General features: G+C 56.8%; 1 protein-coding gene across 1 annotated transcript; it reads left to right on the top strand.

Annotated features, from left to right (window-relative positions):
• The first annotated feature begins 163 nt into the window (after positions 1 to 163).
• Positions 164 to 27,806, top strand: KLHL26 (kelch like family member 26). The gene is given in 4 exon segments (XM_082455492.1): positions 164 to 304; positions 22,620 to 22,802; positions 24,912 to 24,942; positions 24,944 to 27,806. Coding segments are annotated over 4 exon segments (1,923 nt in total). The 5' UTR covers positions 164 to 227; the 3' UTR covers positions 26,576 to 27,806.

The raw sequence follows: 27,806 nt of genomic DNA on the forward strand, positions 1-27,806 counted from the left end.
CACCCCGCCTCCAGCTGAACAGGCACTTGCCTTTGCCCGCCCCGCCCATCCGCAGACCCCGCCCCCTCGCGGCCCAAGACCCACTTCCTCCTCAGACCTGGCCCCGCCCCTCGCCTAGGGCCCCGCCCCTCCTCAGAGCAGGCCCCTCCCCACCCCCCGAGACTTAGTCTCCCGGGCCGGCGCGCGCGGTTCCCGTCACTAGCACGCGCGGTGGCGGCGGCGGGAAGATGGCGGCGTCCGGTGGCGGTGGTGGCGCTGGTGGCGGCGGCTTCGGCGCGGGCCCGGGCCCCGAGCGCCCGAACAGGTGAGAACCAGCCCATAGGGTGGGCCTGCACCTGCCCCAGGGCTGGAGTGACCTAAGGGGAGTCCTGGAGGAGCGGCCTGGGCAGACTCGAGGATTTTTACGGGGGCTGCGGACTTTAGGTGGCTATGGAGTACTGAGGGGACTGAGGGCTGTTCACGGGGCATCCGAAGGCGGGTTGGGGGCCCCAGGGCCTCCAGGCGTCTGCATGCGGCCCTAGGGGCCTGAGAGTGCTTTGAGGGGTGTGGAGATCTGAAGGGAAACCCAGGGGCTCCTGACTGTGATGTGGCCATGGGGGAACTGGGGATGCCAAGGGGTCTGGGAGGCAGGGAGGTCCTGAGCAGGGGCCATAGAAGGTCTTGAGGTTGTTGAGGCTGTCTGGGCTACTCTGAGGAGGGGCTGAGGGGAATTTGGAGGGCTGAGGCCCACGGCTTCTTAGAGGGTGCTGAAGGACCCTGAGGTTTCTAAAGGTGGTCCTGAGGACAGGCTGAGGGGACCTGGGAGGGATGAGGACTGTAGAAGGTTGAGAGTAGGAGGCTCAAGTGAACCCAAGGGCCTGAAAGAGGCCTGAGGGACCTGGGAGAACCTGAGAGAGGGAGCTGAGGGGCCTTGGGGGTCCCAGTGAGTCCTGATTGGCAGGGAGAGGTCTTGGGGTCCCAGGGGTCCTGAGGGGCTAGAGTGGGTCTTGGGAAGCCTGAAGATGGTGAGAGAGCGCTGAAGGTTTAAAAAATACATGAGAACGGTCCATCCTTGTGGCTCCTCCCTACGAGCCCCATGGGGTGTAAATCCCATTCACCCCCAGGGCAAAGAACTTGAAGCAAGGTCTTGCCCTCAGATCAAGGTGGAAGAATTCACCCCTTTTGGTCTGAGAGAGGCCCCGTTTCCCTTTGGACAAGTCCTGAGACTGGTTGTTTGAACCGAAGAATTGGCATAGCAATTGAAGGTATTTTTATGCATTGTTCTGGGTTCTCAGAGGGAAAAGAACACCTGCCTTAGGATGTAAGACCTCCCTCCCTCTTCCCATTGCACAAGGCCAGAGTAGTCTAGACCCTCTCATCCCGGTCCCCCAGGACAGTCTGCTACCCTTGGCTGGCTAAGGAAGAAATTTGGACTTTTTCTTGCTGGTGAGCTTATGGGAGCAAATAATTTCCGTCAGCCTGATAAATGATGAAATGTTCAATACTCGTGTGCCTCAGAAAGGCCTGAGGGTCCGGGTGCATGAGTTGGGCTTTGGAGGCCTGTAGTGGGGAGCAAAGAGAGATCAGGGGATTTGGGAAGACATGCAGGGCGTAGAGTGGACAGGATTTGGTGACCAGTAGGAGGTGGCATGTAAGGGACAGTGAACCCTAGTCCCTGCTTTGAGCCCTGGCTACGGATAACCAGGAAGAATGAGGTATAATTCGTTACATGCTATACAATTCACTCATTTTAGCTGAACAGTTCACTGAGTTTTTTGGAGTTTTTTGTTTTTTTGGCTGCACCGGGTCTTAGTTGTGGCACACAGGATCTTCGTTGCCGCATGCGGGATCTTTTAGTTGCAGCAGGTGGGCTTTTGCGGCATGCGGGATCTAGTTCCCTGACCAGGGATTGAACCCTGGCCCCCTGCATTGGGAGCACGGAGTCTTAACCACTGGACCACCAGGGAAGTCTCCTCACTGAGTTTTAATAAATTTATAGAGTTATGTACCCATTAACACAATCCAGGTTTTCAGAACGTGTCCATCACCGCAATGAATTCCTTCAAGCCCGTTGCAGTCAACCCTTCTCCCACCCCTGGCCTCAGGCACACTCTGATCTGCTTTCGCTCTCTGTAGTTTTGTCTTTTTAGAAATTTTACATGAATGGAATCATATAATATGTGGCTTCTTGTGTCTGGCTTCTGTCCCTTAACAGAATATTTTTGAAGTTTCATCTGTGTTGTCACAAGTATCAGAAGTTCGTTCTTTTTCACTGCTGCCTACTATTCCATTATATGGATGGACACAATTTGTTTATCCATTCACTGGTTGATGGACATTTGGGTTGTTTCCATTTTGACAATTGCAGATAAAGTTGCTGTGAACATCTGGGTATGCGTCTTTGTGTGGACATATACTTTCATCCTCTTGGGTAAATACCTAAGAGTGGAATGACTGGGTCCTATGGTAGGTGTAGGTTTAAGTTTTTTCTCTTTTTTTCAAATGAGAAAATGGATCTTTTATTTATTTGTACTTAAACTTATAAACCAGCCAGTCAAACTGGGACTATTGTTATCATGATGTGGCAAAATACAAAACATCTTTCTACAAATACTAGAGTGATGAACAAATTAGGGGTTGTAATAAAACAGAGCAAAAGAGGCAGAGGAAATCAATGATGCACATTGTAGCGTAACCCTTCGCCTTAGCAATTGAGGTTCTTAGCAAGCAGGGCCTCCCCATCCCAGAAAATATAAAAAATTGTTCATTGAATCTTTGTACTTTTGCTTCCTATTTTTTTTAATAAATTTATTTACTTATTTATTTATTTTTGGCTGTGGTGGGTCTCTGTTGCTGCGCGCGGGCTTTCTCTAGTTCCAGCGAGCGGCGTCTACTCTTCATTCGGTGCACAGGCTTCTCATTGTGGTGGATTCTCTTTTTGAGGAGCACAGGCTCTAGGCACGCGGGCTTCAGTAGCTGTGGCATGCGGGCTCAGTAGTTGTGGCTCGCAGGCTCTAGAGTGCAGGCTCAGTAGTTGTGGCGCACAGCCTTAGTTGCTCCGCGCATGTGGGATCTTCCCGGACCAGGGCTCGAACCCGTTTCCCCTGCATTGGCAGGCGGATTCTTAACCACTGCGCCACCAGGGAAGTCCCTACTCATCTACTTTCTGTCTCTATAAATTTACCTCTTTTTTTTTTTTGGCCTCACCACGCGACTATGCAACGTATTAGTGGAAGCACAGAGTCCTAACCACTGGACCGCCAGGGAATTCCCTAAATTTACCTGTTTTATAAATAGAATCATACCATATGTGACCTTTAGTGTCTGGCTTCTTTCACTCCATATTAATATTTTCGAGGTTCATCCACAATGTAATGTGTGTCAGCACTTCATTTCTTTTTATGGCTACATAACATTCCATTGTGTGGACATACCATATTTTCTTTATTCGTTCACCAGCTGAAGGACATTTAGGTTGGTTCTACCTTTTGGCTGTTTTGGATAAATGCTCCTATAAACATGCATGTACAAGTTTTTGTCTGAACACCTGTGTTCAGTTCTTAGGGGTATATACCAGGAGCAGAATTGCTGGGTCCTATGGCTGTTGTGTGTCCTTGAACATGCAGTAACCACCCAACACTACTTGGTGTGTTTATTAGTGGAAATGCCTTGAGGGTAGAGAGCACGTCTGTCTCGTGTAGTCTTGGTCTTGTATGCCTGGAGCACAGGCAGCCCAGAGGAAAGAAGTGTTCAAGAAATGTGGCTGGGGGACTTCCCTGGTGTTCTGTCCAGTGGGTAAGACTCTGCGGTACCAATGCAGGGGCCCGGTTTTGATCCCTGGCTGGGGAACTAGATCCTGCATGCATGCCACAACTGAGTCCGCATGCCGCAGCTAAGAAGTCTGCATGCCGCAACTAAGAAGTCTACAAGCCGCAACTAAGACCTGGAGCAGCCAAAAAAAAAAAAAAAGGAAATATGGCTGGGAGGGAGGGATGGATGAATGAAGTGTGGGAAAGCTCTCTAGGGCTTGTAGTCTGGCTGGTAGGAAGTCCCTTCTAGGTGGTCAGGTCTGTCCCTTGCCTTCTCGGGGAGACTTGTGGGCCTGCCAGGGACCGGGGGGGAGGCTGGCCCTGTCTGTGAGGCTGGTTTTCCAGCCTTCCAGGTGGTGCCTGCATCTGCCTTTTTGTCCCATGAAGGGTTTTGTCATTTGGCCAGGGGTGGGGGTGGTTCCTGTCTTCCCCTTGGCCCTTCCAACGGTCCCACAACTTGAAAAACTGTCCTTAGGAAGGACTGCGTTCCCCCAGCCGCCCCCAGCATTATATAACTTGTTTGTTCCAACTTCACTTTTCTGCAACCAAGGGGGAAAAAAGAAAGAGAAAAGCTTATTCTCCTTCCTTCCTATCTCGAGGGATCAACAAAAAACCCGTTGCCTAGTAGAGATGGTCGTTAATGACCAAGCCGAACCTCTGGGATGGACAGAGCATGGCTGCCTTGGCTGGGCGCTTGCTGAGGGGAGGTGGGGTCCTAGCTGCAGGCTCACTCACACAAAAGAAACTTGTTCTGCAGCAGGCCCCCTCTCAGCTCCACCTCAGGCCCTTGAGGGGGTCCAGGCTCCTGGAGAGAGAGGAGGTTTACAGTGTGTTGTGAGGGGGTGGAGGAACTCTCCCAGGAGTCGCACCTCCCCAGCTAAAATTCCATTGCTGTGAGGTACCTGGCCTGCCTAGTTCTGGAGGAACCTTCTCACCACGAAGTTTCTTCAGACATTGGGCCTTTGGCATCCTCTCTTCACCGCCCATCTTTCCTAAAGGTGTCTGGATGGGGCCCAGTCTCATTGATTCACACTGCTTCTTGGGGGGTGAGGCAGGAGTATCTGGGTGAGGGGCACGCCAGTCATAGGTGTTTCTCTGGGAAGTCGTGACTGGGACACAGTGTGAGTGGGTTTGGCACAGTTCAGCTGAGGCGTCTGCTTCTGGCTTGGTGGCCTTTGCTTGTTTAAACTTTCTTAACAAGCCCTCTCTGGCTGCACCCTAGGTTGTCTCCACTAATCCCTGAGGCTCTGGAAGAGTCCAGCCCCCCAACTCCTGCGTGGAAGACTGGGCAATGATTTGGCCTTCTGAGAAGATTCTTGTTCCTTTGGCCTCATCCTCTCTTCAGCTGAGAGGGAGAGACAGGAATTTGACCCTTCAGAGACAGGAACTCAACTCCTCCTAGGAATTCTGGGAGATCTGGTGGCATCAGGCACCTCATCAGACCCACATGCTTGTTGCATGCCTTGGGCACATCTGCAACCCTCTGTGTGTTAGTCTTCATCCAGGAAGTGGGACCCCAGACCCACTGGGCAGGGTAGCTGGGAAGAAGCAAACTAGGGTGAGGGTATGCTCAGAGGGTGCCCAGCATGTTGCACACGTGTGTGTGTGAGTGTGGAAGTGGCAATGTTGCCCTGCGGTCCTGAAGCTGTTAGCATTCTGTCCGCTGTGCCTACGTGGACCAAGAAGGGATCATGGGGTGTTTGGCAGGTCTTGCTAATGAGCCAATGTGGCAGGTTGGGAAGAGAAAGTTGGTATCTTAGTCTGTTTGGGCTGCCATAACAGAATACCATAGACTGGGTGGCTTATAAACAGCAGAAATTTAGTTCTTGAAGTTCTGGAGGTTGAGAAGTCCAAAATCAAGGCGCCGACAGATTTGGTGTCTGGAGAGGCCACTTCCTGGTTCATAGACATGGCCTCCTTGCTGAGTCCTCACATAGTGGAAGGGTCTAGGGAGCTCTCTGGGGTCTCTTTTATAAGGGCACTAATTCCATTCATGAGGGGCCCATCCTCATGACCTAATCACCTCCCGAAGGCCCTGCCCTCTAATACCATCACATTAGGGAATAGGTCTCAATGTGTGAATTTTGGGGGGATACAAGCATTCATTCTGTGGTTGTCAGCTTGAGCAGTTCAGAGGATGGTAGTATCATTACTTGGTGGCCATGAGAGGGACAGTGGCAGGGCCAGTGGGAGAATGGAACATGTCAAGTCTGAGCTGCTTCTGCAGCATTGAGAGGACAGATGCTGCCATGTGAGCCTGGCACCTAGGAACAGAGTGTAGAGCATGAGCTGGTGGGTCTTGGCAGAGTATTGGGGTGGGGCAGTTGAGTCTGGGGTGAGCTGGAGAAAGTGCTGGGCAGAGGTGCTCGGGGCCTGGGTCACACAGCCCAGCTCCTCTGGGAGTGAGGCGCCCCATTCCTCACCTTCTCACCAGTAGGGTCCCTTGAGCTCACGATGTGAAATTGCTCTGAAAACTGCACACTTCGCCCTGAATTGTGCAGCCTGATTGTCTCATAGCTGAACCACTTCCATCCAGTAGCTGCAACCCCCCGGGGATGGCCTTCTTGTCAGCCATAGTCATGGGGTAGAAAGGCTTTATTAGCCTCTGCTATCATTGCGCCATCTCTAGGGAGTAGATGTAGTGTGTCATCGCACTTTCCTTAACTGGTTATGTTTTATTGCCGATCCTCACGGGAGAGCTCAGAGGGGCCAGGTTGGAGGTTTGCGCCTGCCTCCCCCCCAGACACTTTAAAAGTGGGGCTTCTCTGCACTCCTGCCCTTTGGTCTTGGGGCATGTTTCAGACTTAGGGTTGAAGGCCCTGGAGAAGGGGGAGGAGGGAGGGTGACTTCTCGGCATCCCCAGGTCCTTCCTCTTGTGGATGGGACTCATTTGACACCTTTCTCTTCCACTGGCGATTGTCGGTGGTCTCATGCCTCCTGTGTGCCTGCCGCTGCGCTTGGTGTTGGGCATATGGGGCCCCCGGACAGATGGGCCGTGCCTGTGTGGGACACTTATGTGCCAGCAAGTGAAACAATTGGGCCGTCATTTCCCCACGGTTGCCATAAAATGTCCCGAGGCTGAGTTGGAGGTTCCTGCCTTCTGTGGAAGGTTCTGAGAGTCTCCTTACAGATGAGGTTGAGCAGAGTCTAAAGGTTAGTGCCATCAGCTTGGGGGAAGGGAGTCTCGGGAGGTGGCCTGTTTTCTGGGTACAGGCAAGTGGCATGTGCAGGTTCTGGAGGGGGAGGAGCCTGGCTTTTTAGGGGTCCAGAGGGCAGAGAGGAGCTGGAGAGGGTGAGAGGGAGGAGTGGGGAGACTGGGGGCTGGTGCAGGGTTTGGGTGAGGGGGCACCTGGGTCAGATTCGTGTTTTGGAAGGATCCCTCTGGCAGGAGATGAGGGGCCCTGGGCTGAGGCGGGGGCGTGGAGATGGTGAGGCGGGCATGGGTTTGGGGAAGATTCAAGGTTGAACCCGTGTGACATGCTGACCCATGGTGGCAGCCAGGTTGGGAGTCACCAGCTCTCAGGTTTCTGCCGTGGACCAAAGAGTGAGTGCTGGTGGAGGACGCGTCAGGCAGGAGGATGAGGCCCCACTTGGCTTGAGAGGCTCTGCTGCCTGAGAGCATCCAGTGGGGACAGGGAGCAGACATGGACATCTGGCCTGGAGGGCTCAAGGTACCCCCTCTGTTCTGGAAAGTCCTCGTGCCTCTCCTTGCTCGAGGGTCTCTGGTCTTCTAACAACCAGGACCTGGTCCTTCCCAGTTCGATTCCTGCCTCTCCTCTCTGACCTCCTTGAGAGCACTAACCACATGCACACTTATTTGCTCTCTCTTCCTTTAATCTGTTGGCACACTGTGTTGCTTCCACCGTTGAGCCACATCCCCGTCCGGCCCCTTCTTCCACCTCCACCTCATCCTGGCTCTGAGCTGCCATCGACTCTTGCCCTCCTGGCTGCTGTCCCCCCACCTCCAGTTGGCAGGACCCTCCCAAGGCAGGCATCAGACCAGGCCGTCCCTTGTCTGACACCTGCCAGGGGCTTCCTCACTCTCAGAACAGTCTCAGAACAAAATTCACTTCTCCACATGATCCCCTTGTCCCCCACGGCGAGGCCCTGCCCGCCCACGGGCCCCCGTGCTTCCACAGCCCACATCTCCAACAGCAGGCTGGTGCCCCTCCTGGGCCTCGTGAGCTCACCCTCCCTCGGCTGGGGTGACCTGTCCCAGAGCTTTGCACAATTCCTGTGTTGCCTCCTTGGGGCCTGGCCACTCTGTCCACCATGACTCCCCCCATCTGCCCCTCTTCGTCCTCTGCCCCAGGCTCATGGTCCATTCTGTGTTCTTAAGGATCTGTGTCCCCTAGAATGTGTGCTCCCCGCAGGCAGGGCTTCACTGTGGAGGCTCTGATACAGTCTAGCGGATATTCTACATACAGTCTACGATGGATTTGCAGGAGGAGCTGGCCTGACTGGGAGGCTTCTGGAACGGCCCTCCACGGCCAGCCGAGCAAGGGTCACTCTTCTCCTGATTTTTGTTAATGGCAGGGTCCGGGCAGAGAAACAGAGACTCACAGGTGTGTTGTCAGTGAGTCAGCCCTGTTAGAGAGAAGCCAGTGAGCAGTACCCTTTTGCACGCGCTCCATTTAGTTCACGGACAGGATCTTAGCGCTGTGTTGGAGACGGGGAAAGGACCAGCCGCGCTCCCTGTCCAGCTGCCTGCCGGGGGAAGTGGGGGCTGGGGCCCGCTGGGTCCCCACCGGGCCGACCCGCCCTCCTCCTGTGGTAGCCGCTCCGCAGCTGTGCAGACGGGCTCTTAACACTTGTTAACCCCGAGTCTCCAGTCCCTTCCTCCTCCCCGCCCCTTTCCCATTTCCCTTCAGAGAGGGCTGCTCAGGATTCACAGAACTCATCCCCCATGGCTATGAGAGCGTTTCCCTAACATTCCTTGGCGGAGTGGGTTTTGGGGCGCATCCAGCGTGATTTCAGACCCCTCGCCGAGCAGCCCTGCTGCTGAGCTCTTCCCGCAGACCACCTCGCTGCACACTGAAAATACTGTGATTCAGGAGGAAGTAACCGGCACCTTTGGGGAATCGCAGACCTTTCCTATGAGGGAAGCAGCTTCCGGAATTGAACACGCTCAGCCTGGAGGAAATCTTGAGGGGTGGACCTTTGGGCTTTTAAAGGCCTCAAGGGGGGGTCACCCGAGGAGGATCAAGGATCGAGGCCGAAGACGTTTTCTGACGCCACAACTGCGAAATTCCACAGGGGTCAAAGACAGAATCCTAGCAGGAGCGGGCTGGGCTGGGCTGGGCTGGGCTGGGCTGGGCTGGGCTGGATATCCGGACAGCTCGCCTCTCAGAGGGATGTTAGAATTTGAAGCAGTCTGCCGGAGGAAGCAGGAGCAGGGAGACGTGATCACTCAGAATCTTCCATGACTGTAGCTGAGAGTGGGACATTCTCCCGAGGGAGGGTTTGGGGGGGGGGTGACAAAATGCCCGTGAAGCAACAGTCATGTAGGGGAGCCCCGCTGCAGACCCCCGAGGCAGCCTCAACTTGGAAAACTTCCAGGACTATAGTTAAAGTCATAACTGTGTGCTGGCTTGGTGAAGTCTGGTTGATCCTAGGAGGGCTTCTCTTGCTCTCTCTCTTTTTTCCCCACCTCTCTCGTGCAAGGGGTAATGGCAGCCCGTGGGCTGTAAGGCAGGGAGACTGGGAACACACAAATGTTTATGCTCCACGTGAGTCACTTGCAGAAACTCTGGGTGGTGTTTTCCTTGCCGAGGCTGATGGCATTGGGCTTCCCTGCAGCTCCAGCCTTAGGCGTGCTTCCAGTATTTTAGCATTTAGAGTTGCTGAACTTTCACAGTAGGGGGCATGGGTAGCTTGCTGACCTTTCACAGGGAGATGGCTGGGCTGTCTCTTTACGGGCAGGCGGGGCTCGGGCTGGGTCTGGTCATCACCCACTCGCCTGCAGATCAACCAGTGAGGCTTCCTCGTCCGCATTCCCAGGGTAGGAAGCCAGTGTGCATTGCAGGGAGAAGTGGTAGCTGGAGAAGTATTAACTCCACAGTAGTTTTTCGAGAGGCTCATCCAGAATTCGAGCCCCGGATCAGAGGCTTCTGACATTGAAGGCCCCTTTTGGTTACGAGAGCCAGAAACTCAACTCGACTCACTGCCTTCAGTTAAAAAATAAAAGTTCATCGTTCACATAAAAAATAAGTTCAGGGAGAATTCCAGTTTTTAAATTCATTAAATTCAGAGCTCAGATGATTCCTCTGGAACCTGTGACTCCCGTCTCTTAGCTCTTGGCTGGGCAAGGTAACCTCACCTTGCTCCCCATCATCCCAGCAACCCTAAGGGGAAGGGAAGTTTCCATCCTGGTGGCTCCAGCAAAAGTCCCAGGGAAGGTTTTGGTTGGGTCGAATGGGTCACACTCCCTATCCTGGGATCAGTCAGCATGGCTGGGGGCCTGGGAGGCTCTGGTTGGCCAGGCTGGGTTATGAATTCTCCCTTTTCAGCCCAGGGGTGGGTCTCCTGATCCTTACCACTGGGGCTGAGAGTGAAGGAGGTTCCCTGAGGAAAACAGGGGGCCCTTAACAGAAGAAGGAAGGGATGTTGGCACCCCCTAAAATGAAGATATTCATGAGAGGCCCCTTTTGATGCCTAAGTTTGTGCTGCTGTTGGAAGGTCCTTGCTGAGCCATACCCATACTGTGTCTGCCTGCATATGGCCTAGCACCACTGGGCATGAGCGCATGCCATTTAGTGGAACTGTCTCTTTCAGAACCTCAATACCTGCCCTGCCAGGGGAGGCAGCTGGGCTGGGTCCTGAAATGCTGGCATTTGCAATGCTGGATTCTCAACAGGGTTTCTGAATGGTGTTCTGGGGCCATGCAGTCATGTGCCTACTTGCCTAATTTGTAGAGTGAAGGGGTTTTGCTCATTCAAGTGGCCCCATCTCCAAGCCCAGTGCAGCAGGGATAATGTGGGGGGATGGGCTCTTACTGGGATCAGCCTCTTGTCAGTGGGTGTGAACAAAACAGGCGAAGCTTCACCCTGAGACCTGCTTATTAGTCGCCCTTGCTGCCCCTGGCATTGGGGCCCTGGCTGGGCTTTGAGGGGTCACGGAGGCTGTGGGGAACCCTGGCTGGGCCATGAGGGCAAGGGAGGTCATGGGGGAGACCTTCTACTTCGAGAAGGCTTGGAAGGGAAAGTGATGGAGGAGCGTGGAAGAGCTAGTGGGCTTGAGAGTGCAGCATAGGGAGGAGGGGTGGAGGTGGGGGGCAGAAGGAGTTGGCCCTTCAACCTGGGGAATAGCATGAGTAAAGTGTGGAGGCCAGACATCCCAGAGAGGAGCCTGCCAAGGGCTTCCTGGTTCAGCCCAGTCAGAGGATAACATACCTAGTCCCAGGACTTGGACCAGGAGGTTGCGTGGAGCGGGTAACAGAGCAGATATATGCAGCAGATACCTGCAACAAGCAGAGATATGAGTCAGGCCCCAGCCACTGCTGCCACCTAGCAGCCATCCACCTGCCACCTCACCCATCCTATCCATCCATCCATCCTTCCATCCGTCTGTCCATCTACCCATCCTTCCATCCACCCACTCTTCCATCCAACCATTCATCCGTCTGTCCCATCTGTCTATTCATCTACCCTATCACCCATTGTCCATCCATCCATCCATCATCCATCTACCCATCTATCCATCCATTCATCCACCCACCCACTCAGCCATCCAGCCATTTAATCAACAAGTGTGACTGAGCTCTGAGTACATGCTGGGCATGGTGCCAGGTGCTGGAACACAGCAGGAGACAGAACCCACCCTGCCCTGCTTGGTGAGGCTCCTGTTGCAGCTTCGAGGAGACAGGTTGGAAACAGATGGATGGTTTACCAGGTGGAGCGATGGGCAGGCAAGACAAATAGAGCTGGGTTGGGGTCGGAGAGGTGTGGAGGCCTGGGTGGGGCTTTCCCACTGTGACCTGGCAGAATGGGGTTACCTCCCTCATAACGGGGGGTTAGTGGGATAGTCCACACCCTTGCCCTGGCTGCCACTGAGGAGCCACATCCTGCCCTACTTGCTGTCCAGCTCCACGTCCACCTCCTGGCTTGGCCTTCCTGGTGAGTGGTCTCAGCTCTCCCAGCCTCAGTCTCCCCGTCTGCATCATGGAGGTGATCAAGGGGCCCATCCACCTGGGGCTACAGAGAGGCTGACACTGGCCAGGCCTCTTACATGCTGTGTGGCCTTGGGTGGATGCCTGAACCTCTCTGTGCCTCAATGTCCCTATCTGTAAAATGGTGACGATAGTGGTATACCCCTCTCCAGGCTGCCCACTGAGAGGCAAGCTGGGAACCAGGTTGGCACTGCCCCGGGCCCACAGTCTTGCATGGAGTGGGTGCTCGCTTGCCAGGGTGGGGAGAGGTGGGGGTACGTGGAGGCAGAGAGCTTGCTGATGATGAGGGAAGGAGGGTCTGGGTGTCCCCCTTCTGTCTTCCTAGACTTGAGAAGTTTCTGGAGTTGGCAGGTCTGGGACTGGGGAAGTGCTGCCTACAGGGTCCTCTTGTCCATCAGCAGTGGCCAGATCCTCACACATCCTGGGCTCCCTGGGGCACCAGTCAGAGGCTGGGGTGAGGGCAGAGAGCCTGGGCAAGAGGTCACGGCTGGGCTTCAGGGGCACTGGGCTCACTGTGGTCCCTGAAGAGCAAGACTGTCGGAGAGCCACAGGTGGCTTAGGCAGGAGAGTGATGGACTTTGATGTCATTGTTGCCTTCTGCTTGTGGGAGGGTGGGCCATACCTGTAGAGTTCTTGGCTGTAACCCAGTGAGTATTGCGGGAGTGGGGGAATTCACGCGGTTTGTCCCTGTCTCAGAAGGGCGGGATGATGGAGCTGACCCGGTGGTTCCACTTGCCTTGAGTGCAACCAGCACTGAGCGAGGCTGTCCGGCGCCAGGCTCTGTGTGCGCAGGATCCCAGCCAGGCTTTGAGGATGGCTGGTGGGGTCTCATTGTGAGGCTGGTGACTTGTGGGGCCAGGCACACCCCTGCCTCTACCCCCAGCCCCTAGGAATTTGCTCCTGTCACCTCTCTGGGTCCTTGGGAGGAGTCATGATGGTTCTTTTGAGGTGGACGTGGGTTCTAGAACCTGTCTGCCTTCCCTACCACCCTCTGGACCCTGAGCCTCCCTGGCTGTCACATGGGGGTTCTCAGGAGCCACCAGTCCCGGGTGCCGGCAGGTTGCATGGTTCCCTCCTGCCGGTACTCCCCAGCACCCAGCACCGCCTCTCTTCTGTCACCCTGTCACTGCACTGCAGGCACAGACAGGCAGGAGCCAAGGACATACGTGTGGGGGGTGGCCCTGCCTGGTGATGCCCTGAAGATGAGGTGGGCAAGTGTGGCCTGGCGCCCCTTTGCAGGGCTCAGGGAGAGCGTCTCTGTGGGCGACGTGCTCCCAGGGTGGGCTCACAGTGGGCCCTAGATGTGTCCACGGCCCAGCTCTTGGAGGAGGCAGAGCAGGTGGGAAGGAGTGGATGAGGCTCTGCCCCTGCCTGGCGGCCTGGCTCACCTCGCCTCCCATGGGGTGCGCAGATCCACCTTGGCACTGGGCATCCTGATTTAAATTATCGCAGAAGATGTAGGAAGTAACCAGTATGATGACCAGGAGGGAGAAATAAAACAATTCAGCTGATGCTGTGGAAAGAGCCCAGGCTCAGGGGCACATGGGATCTGGGGCCCTGGCCAGATTTTCTTCTCTCTCTCTCTCTCTCTCTCTGGGTCTCTGTCCCCTCTCTATGGGTCTCTGTGCCCCCCAGTCTCTCTCAGTGGTTTGGCCTCCAGGCCTGCTGGGACCCTGCTCTGAGGACCTTCATCTGCTCCTGGGTTCCACACTTGTCCACACAGGAGCCCTGCTCTTTCATCTGCTCCCCAGAGCGCCCAGGGATCAAGCCCTGTGAGAGGACTGCAGGCATCTCAGAAGGAGCTGCCCCTTACCGTGGGGCTGCGGCTGTCTGGGGGTGAGGAGGGCGGAGCCGGCCTGGGGTGAGCAGCCCCAGGAGAGAGCGTGCTGACGTGAGCATGGGGGCTGCTGGCCAGCCGGAGCATTTGAGGGCTACTGCCAGGTGCCAAAACATGGTGACTCCATCCTTTGGGCTGGGAGCACAGTACCCAGAGCTGTGAAATACTGTGGTAACCACAGCAACAGTGGCTTGGGGTGTCTGCCTTTGTGGGACATCTGGGACCTTGGCTCAGACGCACCTTTGATCCATGGAGCTGCGTGCCTGGAAGGCAGAGCAGTGGCCTTGGCAGAGTCAGCAGGCTGTAGTAGAGCGGGAAGTGGGAGCCAGTACTGGAGCTGCCTGCAGCCATGGGGTGGGGGCCATGCTGGGCCTCAGTTTCTCCATCTTTTTTTTTAATAAATCTGTTTATTTATTTATTTTTGGCTGCCTTGGGTCATCGTTGCTGTGTAGCCTTTCTCTAGTTGTGGGGAGCAGGGGCTACTCTTCATTGTGGCGTGTGGGCTTCTCATTGTGGTGGCTTCTCGTTGCGGAGCAAGGGCTCTAGGCGTGCGGGCTTCAGCAGTTGTGTCACTCAGGCTCTAGAGTGCAGGCTCAGTAGTTCTGGCACACGGGCTTAGTTGCTCCGCGGCATGTGGGATCTTCCCGGACCAGGGAATCGAACCCATGTCCCCTGCATTGGCAGGCGGATTCTTAACCACTGCACCACCAGGCAAGTCCAGTTTCTCCATCTTGAAGGGGACACTTGCTGCACTGACCTCCTGGGCTGGCCAGGGATTCATGAAGTTCTTTGTGAAGGGCTGTGCCCAGCATGTGCTCTGTCAGTGAGCCTGCTTTGTGAAGGGTCTGAGGCGGGCAGGAAGGGGAAGCCAGAGAAGCTTCCAGTGTGGCTGGATAGGAGGCAGTGGTTGGTGGTGTGGGAAATAGGACAGAGAGGTGACCAGCGGGCTGCCGGCACTTCTCCATCTGCAGCTAGAGAGCCCCATCCCCATCCCCCAACCTCTGTTCCCCCCCCTCGCCCCGGGTCTCTGTCCCCCTCTCTCTGGGTCTCTGTCCCCCTCTCCCTGGGTCTCTGTCCCCCCTCTCTGGGTCTCTTTCTCTCTCTCTGGGTCTCTCTCCCCCTCTCTGGGTCTCTGTCTCCCTTTGTCCCCCCATGTATCTTCCCTGCTGATGCACCCAGGACCCTAAGGCGGAGTGGCCTGGAGCTCCCTGGTACTGCATCAGCCGGGGTGTGAGCCAACCAGCTGCGCTGCGCTGCTGTGCTCCATCGAGCCACATGGACAATAAAACCAAAATTGGCTTTGAAAGTGGAAGTGCTCTCTGTTTTGAGGGGAAGTGAGGGAATTTGCATGTCAGAACAGTATGTTAAAGGGGCAATACCGTCAGACTCTGTTCTGGCCTGAGTTTTGAGCTCCATGTGGGGGTGGGAAAGGAGTTTACAAAACCCCAAAGAAATGTTTCCATGAAATTCTTTCTTGGTCTTGCCTTTTCCCGTTTTTTTTTTTTTTGGACATTCCAGTGAAAAGAACTTTCCGGGGCTTCATATCTCTCCTGTGGGCTTGGGAAACCGACAGTGGAGACCAGGGCCAGCAGCCGGGCGAGGGCAGGAGGAGGGGAGCGCCCACCCCGCCAAGTGCTGCTCCCAAGGCAGCCCCTACCGCCGTCGCGGGGCCCTGTCACTGTTGGTGTGGCTCTCCACCTCCTGTGGCTGTCCCTCACTAGGCCATCCTGCCTTGGGTCCCCCTGAAGCAGGCCCTGAGGCAAGGACTCTAGCCCCTGGTGTATTTGGGGGGTGACCCCATGAAGGATGGGGGGCAGGAAGGAGTCCCCACAGGGGGCGCCAGCAAGGATCCAGCGACAGCATGGGCAATGGGCTCAGCAGGCTGGGGACGCCTGGAGGTTGTGGGGATCCTGCCACAGGTGGGCATATACCCCACCTAGTCCCACTGGCTGTCAGCCCCTGTGCAGGGACATCCAGAGGGAGGCAACAGCTGTGTCCCCGTGTCCAGCACGGGACTGCACATGGCTGGGGGTGCCTGATGACAGTGCTAGAGAGACACAGCGCGGAGGTTGGGGTCAGGACAGCGGGGGGCACATGGTCAGAGGCCAGGTCCAGGCTGAGGGTGCAGCTGGGGAGGCAGTGAGTGGCCTCCAGAGACGCCCTGACCCGACTGCTGACGCATTGGCTCCGATGACTCAGCGCGGGTGACCGTGGCTTGGGTGGCCGTCTGGAGACTCGAACTAGCTCAAGGGCTGCCGCTGCCGCCTTCCTGGGGGCCCGGGGCCCCGCCTCGCCAGCCGCCCCCTGTCTGGGCCGGCCTGAGTAATGGGTCCTTCCCTTAGTCATCGGTCCCAGGCCCTGGCCCTCCCTCTTCCTCCTGCCCACCTCCGCCCAGCCAAGCCTGCTTCTCTGTCTAGGCTGGGGACTCTGGCCCCTGCCGGCTTCCTCCCTCCTTCCTTGAGTTCCCCAGAGGCTGTGAGGTGTGTGTGGGGTAGCGGTGGGGGCTTCAGAGACAGTTGTCCCACTGGTGAGATGGGAGGAGGAAACCAGCCTTGTGAGGTGCCATGAGCCTTGCTGGAGGCACGAGGAGGAACGCCTGGGACAGGATGAGGCATGTGCAGAAAGGGGCCGTTTCCTACCCCCTTGGTGCAACTTGGGCTCCACACCCTGTAAGCAGAAGTGCTATGGGCTTTGTAGGGGTTCCTGGGCCGGGGTGTCCTAACTCCTGCAGAGGAGCGTTTTAATGCTTAGGGTATGCACGGCCTCCGTGCTCGGCTGGAGGGCAGCCCTTTGTACCCCCTTAAAGGGTGTTTAGCTTGTTTCCCATCTTCAGCCCCCAGAAATGGTATTGGTAAATATCCTCACACATCTCTCAACTTGCACATGTGCGTACATCTCAGGTAAATCCCAAAAGTAGACTTGCTAGGTCAAGGATGTGAGCCTTTAGAATTTTGCTAGGTCTGCCAAACTGCCTGCCTGGGAGTTGTCCCTCTTTGCACTCCTGCTGGGAATGGACAAGAGCGTCTGCTGCCAGATGGCCCACGCCATGACTCTGCCCACCTGAGGGGTGAAGCCAGTCCTTTGGCAAGCACACTTCCCTTATCATGAGCGAGGCTGAGTCTTAGGTCTCTCCAGCCAGCTGTGCTTCCTTTCCTAGGAACCGTCAGCCCACATCCTTCTGTGACATTGCTGACTTTGTATTGATTTCTTGGTGCTCTTTATATATGGAGGACCACAGTAAATATATGTCCAGGAACCAAGCAGCCCCAGGATGAAGTTGCCTCTGGTGTGAGATCTTTCTTCTGGTGAAAACATGCATGGGCACGCCATTCCCCAGAGCTCAGAGGAAGCACAGGAAATCCTCCCAGCTTGCCTCACGCTCTCAGAGGAACTTCTAAGAAAAAACTGAGGCCAGCTAAAAGCAAAATGTCAAAGGCTGGGTTGGGGGAATATACAAAATCTGTGAGGTGAGGTGTCCACCGAGAGGCCAGCTAGGCTCACTTGACACCTGCCGTGGGCTGGTGCTCTGTGGGTGGTTCCAAGCTTCAAGTTCCCAAGCACTTGGCCCCATTCAAAGGCATACGAGTGGCTTGTATGGTTGGTGGCAGGATGTAGCCCCCCACTGGGCCTTGCCAGCCCAAAGTGAAGCTGGGGGAAGTGGGTCTGTGGTCCCTCATTTCCCAGGAGGTGATGGGGGCCGGGGAGCCTCATGGCAGCTCTGTGACGTCTGCTCCTCCCTTCCCCTCCCCACCTTTTTAAAAAATTTTGGCCGCGCTGCACAGCATGTGGGATCTTAGTTCCCAACCAGGGATCGAACCCATGCCCCCTGCAGTGGAAGCGTGGAGTCTTAACCACTGGACCACCAGGGCAGTCCTGCCTGCCCCATTTGAGAGTTGAGAAAATGAAGACCCAGAGGACCGGGCAACGTGCCTTAGTCACACAGCTGGCAGATAGCAGGGCAGCCTCGGAATCCTGCCCTCTGCTCCTCACACCAGGTGCCGGAGCCTGGAGCAGCAAGGGCCGTGGTGCAGTCCGGGCAGTCTTTCCGGAGTGGGTCTGGCCAAGATTCACCTCCCAGGCTTTGGGTCCCGGCCCAACCCTCCAGACACTCTGCTCAGGGCCAGGATCCAGGCTTGGATAACTCTAGGTGATCCTGGTGATGCAAGTGGCGCACAGGTGCTGTCTGCGTGTCACCTCCTCACACCCCGCAGCCCCTGCTGTGCTGAGTGGCATCTGCGGAGAGCAGCACTGCCATCCCCGGGGCTACCCAGACTGGCCAAGTCTACGTCTGTGTCTGCATCTTAACACGGTCCCTGGTTTGAGACACACCTCTTCTCTGCCCCCTGGTCCTGGGAGGGAGGGTCCAAGGGGTCACACCAGCCGTCCCTGATCCCAGGCCACTGTGCTGCACAGGGAAGGTGGAGCACCTGGCCCCAGGCAGGAGGGGGCCCATCTTGGGAGGGGAGGTGGCTCTGCACAGGGACGGCCGTTCGTGGGAGTCGGGCCTTAGGGCCAACACCCAGGATGCAGCCAAGCCCTCTGCTCCCAGGCTGGGCATCACTGTCTAACCTCAGGGGTGGCAGAGCTGGGAGGAGAAGCCGGGGACACCCCCACTTTTTCTGACCTCTGCACCTCTCTGCTCCCAGCTCCTGTCTCCTCGCCCCGAGACATTCACAGCTTCGATGTGAAGCCAGTTCTGGATGATGTGACCGCTTTGGGTCCCCATTTCCCGGACTGTGTGCCTGACGAGGGCAGGTCTGCTCTGTCTCATTCATGCTGTGTCCTCCCACCCATGAGAAACAGACAAGGGGCTGACAAAAAAGCCCATGAGGAGAGTGGGGGAGGGGGGGATGGATCTGAGCACCTCAAGGGTCCTTGGAGGCTCATGTGGGATGTGGCTTTGGCTCGGCGGTCCAGAGGCCCGTCACAGGGTGTCGCCGAGAGGACACAGCAAGACCCTGTCCCTGGAGATGTCCTGGCAGGGCCTGTATGGCTGAGGGCAGCCCTGGCCAGTGGGTGGGTACAGTTTGAGACCTTCTGAATCCTGAGGGTCCAATGACATTCTCTTCGTGATCTTCAGAACATGGGTCAGGTGGGGTTCTTGGGAAACCAAAAGAGCAGAGACTCGGATCCGAGCAGTGACCCAGTCAGGAAGGATGGGCTGGATGCAGCAGCACTGGCTGCTTCCTGCCTGGGAGAGGAGGGGGGCGTGTGAGGTGGGCATCCCCTCCACCTGGTGGGGAGAGGCGACTCGGCCAAGCTAGAGACTCAGGGTCCTCCTGGGTCCCTTTCCTTCCCTCCCTCCACGGTCTGCACACCCAGCCTCCGGGACAAACCCAGGATCTGGCTACCGACACCACTGGCGTCCCAGTATCACCAGCTCAGATGACCACAGCGCTGGGCTCTGAATCACATGTGTTCCTGCCTCCCAGAGACAGGATGGTTTTCTGCTAAGCACAGGTGGTGTCCCCCTGCCACGTCCCCTGTCCCCCCGCCATGTCCCCACACCTTCGGAACCCTGAGCATCTCGCAGGCCTGCAGGCAGTGCCCAGGGCCCTGCAGCCCCTCTGCCCATTGGATGGTTTACCCCTTTTCCCGAGGCTCTGCAGAAGGGCCGCTGAGGTGGGCGGCCTGTGCCAGTCGGGGACCTCCCGTCAGCAGCGACTGTGTGTCTTGTGCCCGACGTCAGCTCTTTTACCCCTGGTTGTGTTTTGGGAGCCGGTGGGCAGCAGGAGTCGAGGAGCCTTCTTTCTCTTCCTGCTTTCTTGGAAAGACCAGTGCCCACATTCCTGGCCCTCATTTGTGGGCAGGTATCAGTCACAGGAATGGGAAAGCAAGTTCCAGAGAGCCGGAGGCCATGGGGAGAGAGCAGAGGGCTGGGGAGGATGGCCTTTGCCTGGGGTGGGGTGGGGGCTGAGAGAGTCCTGGGAAGGCTCTTGACCCCATGGAGGCTGATGGGCATTGCCCCCTTCTGTTGTGTTTGGAGGAGGAAGTGATATATTAGGGGCTCCTAAACTCATTTATCGATGCATTTCTTTTTTTTTTTTTTAATTTTTTAAAATTAATTAATTAATTAATTTATGGCTGTGTTGGGTCTTCGTTTCTGTGTGAGGGCTTTCTCTCGTTGTGGCAAGCGGGGGCCACTCTTCATCGCGGTGCGCGGGCCTCTCACTATTGCGGCCTCTCTTGTTGCGGAGCACAGGCTCCAGGCGCGCAGGCTCAGTAATTGTGGCTCACGGGCCTAGTTGCTCCGCAGCATGTGGGATCCTCCCAGACCAGGGCTCGAACCCGTGTCCCCTGCATTGGCAGGCAGATTCTCAACCACTGCGCCACCAGGGAAGCCCTATCGATGCATGTCTACAAAAGTTTTCCGAGATGAAACAGCAAAGGGGACGGGCTGGGGAGGGGGGAGGGGATGAGGGGAAGCGAGTGGGGGTGATAGGGGCTGGGCCACAGAGGACCTTGTATGCTGTGAGGCCCTGGAGGTCATGGCAGGGTTTTGCCCAGGACCTGAGAAGGCTCAGATGTCCTTGAGTTTTGTTTTGTTTTTGAGGTGAAAGTCATATAACATAAAATTCACCATTTTAAAGTATATAATTCAGTGGCATTTAGTGCTTTTACAATGTCATGCAACTATCATCTCTGTTTAGTTCCAGAACGTTTTCATCACCCCAAAGGGAATCCTGTACCCTCAGGCGGTCACTCCACACCCCCCCTCCCCCAGCCCCTGGCAACCACTAATCTGCTTTCTGTCTCTGTGGATTTCTGGACATTTCATATAAATGGAATCATGCAACACGTGGCCTTTCGTGTCTGGCGGCTTTCACTAAGCCTGATGTCTTCAAGTTTCTTCCATGTTGTAGCATGACTCAGCTTCATTCTTTTTTTATGACTGAGTAATATTCCATTGTATGCATACACCATGTTTTGTTTATCCATTCATCCACTGATGGGCATTTGGGTTATTTCCACCCCTCTCCTTTTCAAAACTTTATTTTTATTCCAAGGCAACCTTTGCTTTGTGCATCCTCATTTTGAGGTGCAGGAATCTGTTTTACTTATCACATCCCCAGCTAACTGCCCCCGTAGGTAAATCCATCTTAGGGCAGTTATTCTTGGTTTTACGGCTTCCTTACATTGGTGACAGGAAGATCCCATGCAACCTGCTGTTTCCTGGACCCGGGTTCAGTCCTCCTGTGTCCTCTTACAGCTCTGGGGCTGCGGACAAACTGCTCAGCGTGTCCCTGAAAGGTAGGACTGACAGGCGTTTCCCCTCGACTGGGTGTCCACCGAGTGCAGCCAGAGCGAAATTCTTCTGTAAACGGCCAGGGTGACTTTATGGTCGTGTGGCTGCCCTCCCCTGGGGTACAGGGCACAAGAGGCATGCTGGCTGGTGTCAGAGTGGCTAGACCTTGAAGGTCAGCACCTGCTGGAGGTGGCTCTCCCTCTCCCACGGTGAGAAGCTGGCCCGTGGCACCCCCAACCCCGGGGCTTAGTGCCACCCGGGAGGCTGCAGGTTTCGAGTTCCTCCTTCAGACTTGTGCTGGAGCTCTGTGCTGGCAACTAATCCCACCCTGCCTCCTGCAGGGGAGAGAAGAGGGGCTTACTCGTGGGGATGGCTCACTGGGGCACAGGGGACAGTGAGGTGACATGGAGAGTCCTATACCTTAAAATGAGCACTCAGTAGGCACAGGTCATTTTATTTTTTATTATTTATTTATTTATTTTTGGCTGTGTTGGGTCTTCGTTGCTGTGCGCGGGCTTTCTCTAGTTGTGGCGAGCAGGGGCTGCTCTTCGTTGTGGTGCGCGGGCTTCTCATTGCAGTGGCTTCTCTTGTTGCGGAGCATGGGCTCTAGGCATGCAGGCTTCAGTATTGTGGCTCGTGGGCTCTAGAGCGCGGGCTCAGTAGTTGTGGCACATGGGCTTAGTTGCTCCTTGGCATGTGGGATCGTCCCGGACCAGGGCTCAAACCTGCATCGGCAGGCAGATTCCTAACGTCCCCAAATCCAGAATAAAAATAGAAGCGGCCCATGAGCCGCAATACTGCACCACCAGGGAAGCCCCAGCACAGGTCATTTTAGAATGAAAGCTAATGAAATAAATTTTTAAAGAGGAGAAGGTTGGAAGCAACCCAAAGAAAGGTTCATAGATGGGTGAACAGATAAAGGAATTATGGTGTGTCCACACAGGGGAATATTACTCGGCTAGAAAAAGGAATGAAGCGTTGACACACGCTACAACATGGATGAAACTTGAAGACATCAGGCTGAGTGAAAGAAGCCAGATACAAAAGACCGCATGTTGCATGATTCCATTTACATGAGACATCAAAACAGGCAAATCCATAGTTACAGGAAGCAGATTAGTGGTTGCCAGGGGCTGGGGGAGGGGGATTGGGGGGGGTGACTGGTAATGGGTATGGGTCTTCTTTCACAGTGCTGAAATGTTCTGGAACTAGATAGAGGTGATGGTTGCATAACATTGTGAGTGGATTTTATGCCACTGAATTGTACAGTTTAAAATGATGAATGTTATGTGAATCTCATCTCAAATACAAAAAAAAGGGATGTGGGAGCCTCTGCAGGTCCTGCATCAAACCCATTTCACAGGTGGCAAATGGAGGCTGGAGAGGCGCATCCACTGCCACGGCCAGTCAGTGGGCAGGTGGAAGACACCATTGGGACCCAGGCCTGGTTTCCACTTCTCTGGGGCTGGTTCTGGCAATTTTGCCTCCACCCGGGGCAGCTTCAGAGCCCTGCCAAGCCTGCCCAGGGACCAGACGGCCCTGAGGCCTGTGAGCCACCTGCCCACCTCTGCTCTCCCGCAGCATGGCCGACAAGAACGGGGCCCTCAAGTGTACCTTCTCGGCCCCGGGCCACAGCACCAGCCTCCTGCAGGGCCTCGCTGCCCTCCGCGCCCAGGGCCAACTCCTGGATGTCGTGCTCACCATCAACCGAGAGACCTTTCACGCGCACAAGGTGGTCCTGGCCGCCTGCAGCGACTACTTCAGGTGAGCGTGGACCCCCAGGGGCAGGGTGGAGGGTGCCGCCCTTCTAAGAGGGAAGATCTCAGGGCTGGGCATCTAGACGGGGATGGCTCTGAGGGAAAATGGCTGGGGTTAGCCCATCTTTGGGTTTGGAGAGAAGTCCAGTAAACATGCAGGTTTTTCCAGGTTTGCTACTTATTCAAACTTGTGGGGGACACTGAGCAGACAAGCAGAGCATGCCTGGGGGACAGAGGTGGGTGCCCGATTAGCAGCTTCTGCCCTGCCAAGGTGGCAGGGCTCCATCAGGTTTTCATTCTAAGTCTTTATTTGATGCCTGCATGTGCCAGGCGCTGTTCTAGGCCTTGGGGATTTAGCAGGGATAAGACAGGCATGAGCTCTGCCCACATGGCACCTGTGCTCAGGCTGAGGGATGGGAGGGACACCTGCTCGGCAGCCCTTGTGTGTGCCAGGCTCTGTCCAAGGCCCCACGTGATGAGTGAGGCCTTGCTGGGTGTACCGGTCTCTCTACCCTGAAGGCCCTTTCCTGAAAGCTCCTTCCCTGTGCCTGGCTGAGCAGGGGAGCGAGGGCCCCACGGAGCAGGGCTGGGGGCCATTCTCATCAGCTGGGGGCTGTCACAGGCTGGGGACAGTCTCCCTCATTCCCTTAGTGACCAGCTGGCAAGCTTCCTCCTGATACCAGAGAGAGCTGGGGTGCCGCCCTGGGGGTGGTTCTTCAGCCCCACTTTGCCAGGGGTGGCCGAAGCGTTCCCACCTGCCATCCCAGGTGCCCGTCTCGGGCTGCATGTTCCTCGCAGCTGGGGTGCCTTGCCTGGTGCGCCCCCTGGCTGCCCGCCCCACGGGCTCAGAGGGGCCATTCTGGGGAGTTGGAGCAGCCAAGCCATCTGGGGCGCCGCTTCTATTTTTGTTCTGGATTTGGGGACGGGCGGGCTGGCCCAGCCAGAACTGCCCTTTAAAGGCTCCTCTGTGCTGGCACTGCAGTTGGTGAGGCCTTAAAAGGCAATGCTCCCTCCCGTCACCGTCACCGTGATTGCTTCTGCCTTCGATGGGCTGACGGGACTCGCGGGGACAAGAAGGGGCCGGGTCCAGGGGGCTGGTAGAGCACTGCGGTGGAGGGTTGGGCGGTTGTTAGTGGCCCCACGGCAGCACCAAGTTCAGCTGTCCCTCCTCTGGGGCCTGAGCTGGGCCCACTGGGTGTGCGACTAGGGGACGGGCATCTGTCGGGCAATGTCGGGAAGTTCTTTCCCCTCAGACGGCTGTCACAGATGTGTGCTGATGGTAGTTATAGTTATGATGAAATGCCAGCTTGCCCCAAGCTGGAGCACATGCTATCTTCTAGAACCTGCCATGAACCCTGAGCAGGCACTGGGGTTCTCACCCCTCTTCCTGGTGGGGGGCCCTCAAAGGCCATGGGGAGCTGTGACCCAGGGCCTGCGTCTCTCAGCAGCGCTCACGTTAGCACTTCTTCTCAGAGCAGGATAGCAGGCTGACAGAGCTGGGGTTACTTGCTGCTGGGGGGCAGGTCTCACGATGGGCTGGTGTTCCTTTGGGCCATTCTCAGGGGGCTTTCCTGACCACGTAAGCCTCTGGAGATGGCAGGGACCCTAGCACAGCCCCCTGATTGGGCACTCTGACCTGGGCACCCTCACCCCTCCCCAACCCATGTGACAGTGACCCAGGCTGGGGAAGGTGGAGCCAGCTGCCCACGTGAGGGGCTGGGCTCTGTGAACTACAGTGCCTAGTGCCCTTGGGGGTCCCTGCCTTGTCTCCTGAACTTGCCACCGGCGTGGTCGTCCAGGGCTGGGTGTTAAGGTGGGGCTGGAGACCTGTCCGCAGAGCCAGAGCCAAAGCCAAGGTTTGGTCTTCTCTTGCACAGCCGCACCAGCCCCGCAGCGAGCAGCCCCTGGTCCCCGCCCTTTGAGCCAGCTGGGCCCCAGCACCGCACACCTCTGGGTGAGGCCAGGCAGGGCTCCACCTAGGGGGGCAGAGTGGGGAGTTGCTGCTTGTAGGAAGACGCATGGCTAGGGGTGGATTAAAAATCTTTCTTTTCCTTTTTGCCTGTCTTTAATGAGCATCCGGCCTGCTTTCCCCTGGCCAGCCGTGCCCTGCTCGCAGTGTCCCGGGGCCAGGCCATGCTCGGGCAGCCACAGTGCCCCTTGGCTGCCCCGAGCCCACATGCTGTGTTTCTGACCTTCAGGGCCATGTTCACGGGCGGCATGAGGGAGACGAGCCAGGACGTTATTGAGCTGAAGGGCGTGTCGGCCCGCGGCCTGCGGCACATCATCGACTTCGCCTACAGTGCCGAGGTGACACTGGACCTGGACTGCGTGCAGGACGTGCTGGGTGCAGCCGTGTTCCTGCAGATGCTGCCTGTGGTGGAGCTGTGTGAGGAGTTCCTCAAGGCCGCCATGAGCGTAGAGACCTGCCTCAACATCGGCCACATGGCCACCACCTTCAGCCTGGCCTCGCTCAAGGAATCGGTGGACACCTTCACCTTCCGGCACTTCCTGCAGATTGCTGAGGAGGAGGACTTCCTGCACCTGCCACTGGAGCGCCTCGTCTTCTTCCTGAAGAGCAACCGGCTGCAGAGCTGCGCCGAGATTGACCTGTTCCGTGTGGCCGTCCGCTGGCTGCAGCACGACCCCGCCCGGCGGCTGCGCGCCAGCCACGTGCTCTGCCACATCCGCTTCCCGCTCATGCGGTCCTCAGACCTGGTGGACAGCGTGCAGACGCTGGACATCATGGTGGAGGACGTGCTGTGCCGCCAGTACCTGCTGGAGGCCTTCAACTACCAGGTGCTCCCCTTCCGGCAGCATGAGATGCAGTCGCCACGCACAGCCGTGCGCTCGGACGTGCCCTCGCTGGTTGCCTTTGGCGGCACGCCCTACACCGACAGCGACCGCTCGGTCAGCAGCAAGGTGTATCAGCTGCCCGAGCCGGGGGCCCGCCACTTCCGTGAGCTGACGGAGATGGAGGTGGGCTGCAGCCACACGTGCGTGGCCGTGCTGGACAACTTCGTGTATGTGGCCGGGGGTCAGCACCTGCAGTACCGCAGTGGCGAGGGCGCCGTGGACTCCTGCTACCGCTACGACCCCCACCTGAACCGCTGGCTGCGCCTGCAGGCCATGCAGGAGAGCCGAATCCAGTTCCAGTTGAACGTGCTGTGCGGCATGGTATACGCCACGGGCGGCCGCAACCGGGCCGGCAGCCTGGCCTCAGTTGAGAGGTACTGCCCGCGGCGCAACGAGTGGGGCTATGCCTGCTCACTGAAGCGCCGCACATGGGGCCATGCGGGTGCCTCGTCTGGGGGCCGCCTCTACATCTCGGGCGGCTATGGCATTTCGGTGGAGGACAAGAAGGCCCTGCATTGCTACGACCCCGAGACCGACCAGTGGGAGTTCAAGGCTCCCATGAGCGAGCCCCGGGTGCTCCACGCCATGGTGGGCGCCGGCGGCCGCATCTACGCCCTTGGCGGCCGCATGGACCACGTTGACCGCTGCTTCGACGTGCTGGCCGTGGAGTACTACGTGCCCGAGACGGACCAGTGGACCAGTGTGAGCCCCATGCGGGCCGGACAGTCAGAGGCCGGCTGCTGCCTGCTGGACAGGAAGATCTACATCGTCGGAGGCTACAACTGGCGTCTCAACAATGTGACAGGCATCGTGCAGGTGTACAACACTGAGACGGACGAGTGGGAGCGCGACCTGCACTTCCCGGAGTCCTTTGCGGGCATCGCCTGTGCCCCTGTCCTGCTGCCCCGGGCCAGGACCAGGAGGTAGCTCCCCGGACCCCGGTCCCTGGCCTGGCCGCCTGCTGTTTCTGCGAGGGGCTTGGCGGGTGCACGTCTGGGCGGGGAACTTCGAATCCCCACCCCCGCGGGCTGGTCTCGCATAAGGCACCCTCCTCACCCCCCTTCCTTCCTGAAGCAGATTCTGGCTCTGTGCCCGGTGGGGGAGGCTGCCAGCAACAAGGCTGATGTGGCAGCAAACTCACACCCAAGGCGGTTTCCTCACCCACCTTGAGTTCTCGCTGGATGGCTGGCGGGCGGGAATCGGGGTCTCCTTTGAGGCGTTGTGGTGTGGCTTTGCCCCACTTCTCTCCCCTCCCCCTGCCCAGAGGTCTGAGATATTCAGATGCAAACTCATTCACAGTTGATCCCCAAATTCCCCCCAACCCCCATGAGTTGCATGTGTCCTTTTTTAAATAAACACACCCCAGATCTCTGTAACATACGGACCTCCAGGAGCAGGAGAAGCGGCTGGCAAGTACCTGGCTTGGGTTGGCCAGAAGGGCACGTTTCCGCCTCCCCAAGAAGCCTGAGCTGCTGGGCAGGAGGGAGCCGGCACTCATTTCCATTCCTGGCCTGGGTCTTAGCACCTTCACGGTGTTCTGTCATCTGCTTTCAGGAGGAAGAAAAACACAGCCAGCTCCCAGAGACGGTCCTTACGGGCATCAGGCCTTCCCCTTTGGCCCTGGGTGATGTGTGGGGCCTTAGTAAGCACGGGCTGGCTCTCCTCCTCCCTGTCCCTGTCCCGTGAATGAAAGGGGACGCCTGCTTCAGAATCTCACAGTGCGTCTGCTTTCCACAGGCCTGTCCCGTGCTTTTTATTTCTCCCCCTCTTTCCAGCCCTCTGCTCCCCCCAACCCTGTGTTCAGGTTGACATGCCGCAGGGCCTGTGCCCACCCTGCGTGGGAAGTCAGGCGTGCCGTGAGGCCTCTGCCTTCAAGGGCTTTGCGGCATCTCCAGCCACATTTGTTTTGTTGTCTAAACCTCAAAACCATTTTTTTTGTTGTTGTTCTCTTTTGCTTTTTTTTTAAGAGGCCAGCACCACTGTCTTATAAATGAGATTTGTCCCCTCGGGGCAACTTAAAGTGTCTCTTCTGCTGCTAATGGACGATTGATGTCGTGTCTCTGTGACCCACTCGCCATGTAAAGAATTAACCTCATACCTTAGCAGACGTCGTCTCCTAGTATTTTCCTTTTATTTAATAAAAATGTTATGGTAAAAA

Source organism: Balaenoptera physalus (genome assembly GCF_965194825.1).
Source record: "Balaenoptera physalus genome assembly, chromosome: 3".
Taxonomy (NCBI): Eukaryota; Metazoa; Chordata; class Mammalia; order Artiodactyla; family Balaenopteridae; genus Balaenoptera; species Balaenoptera physalus.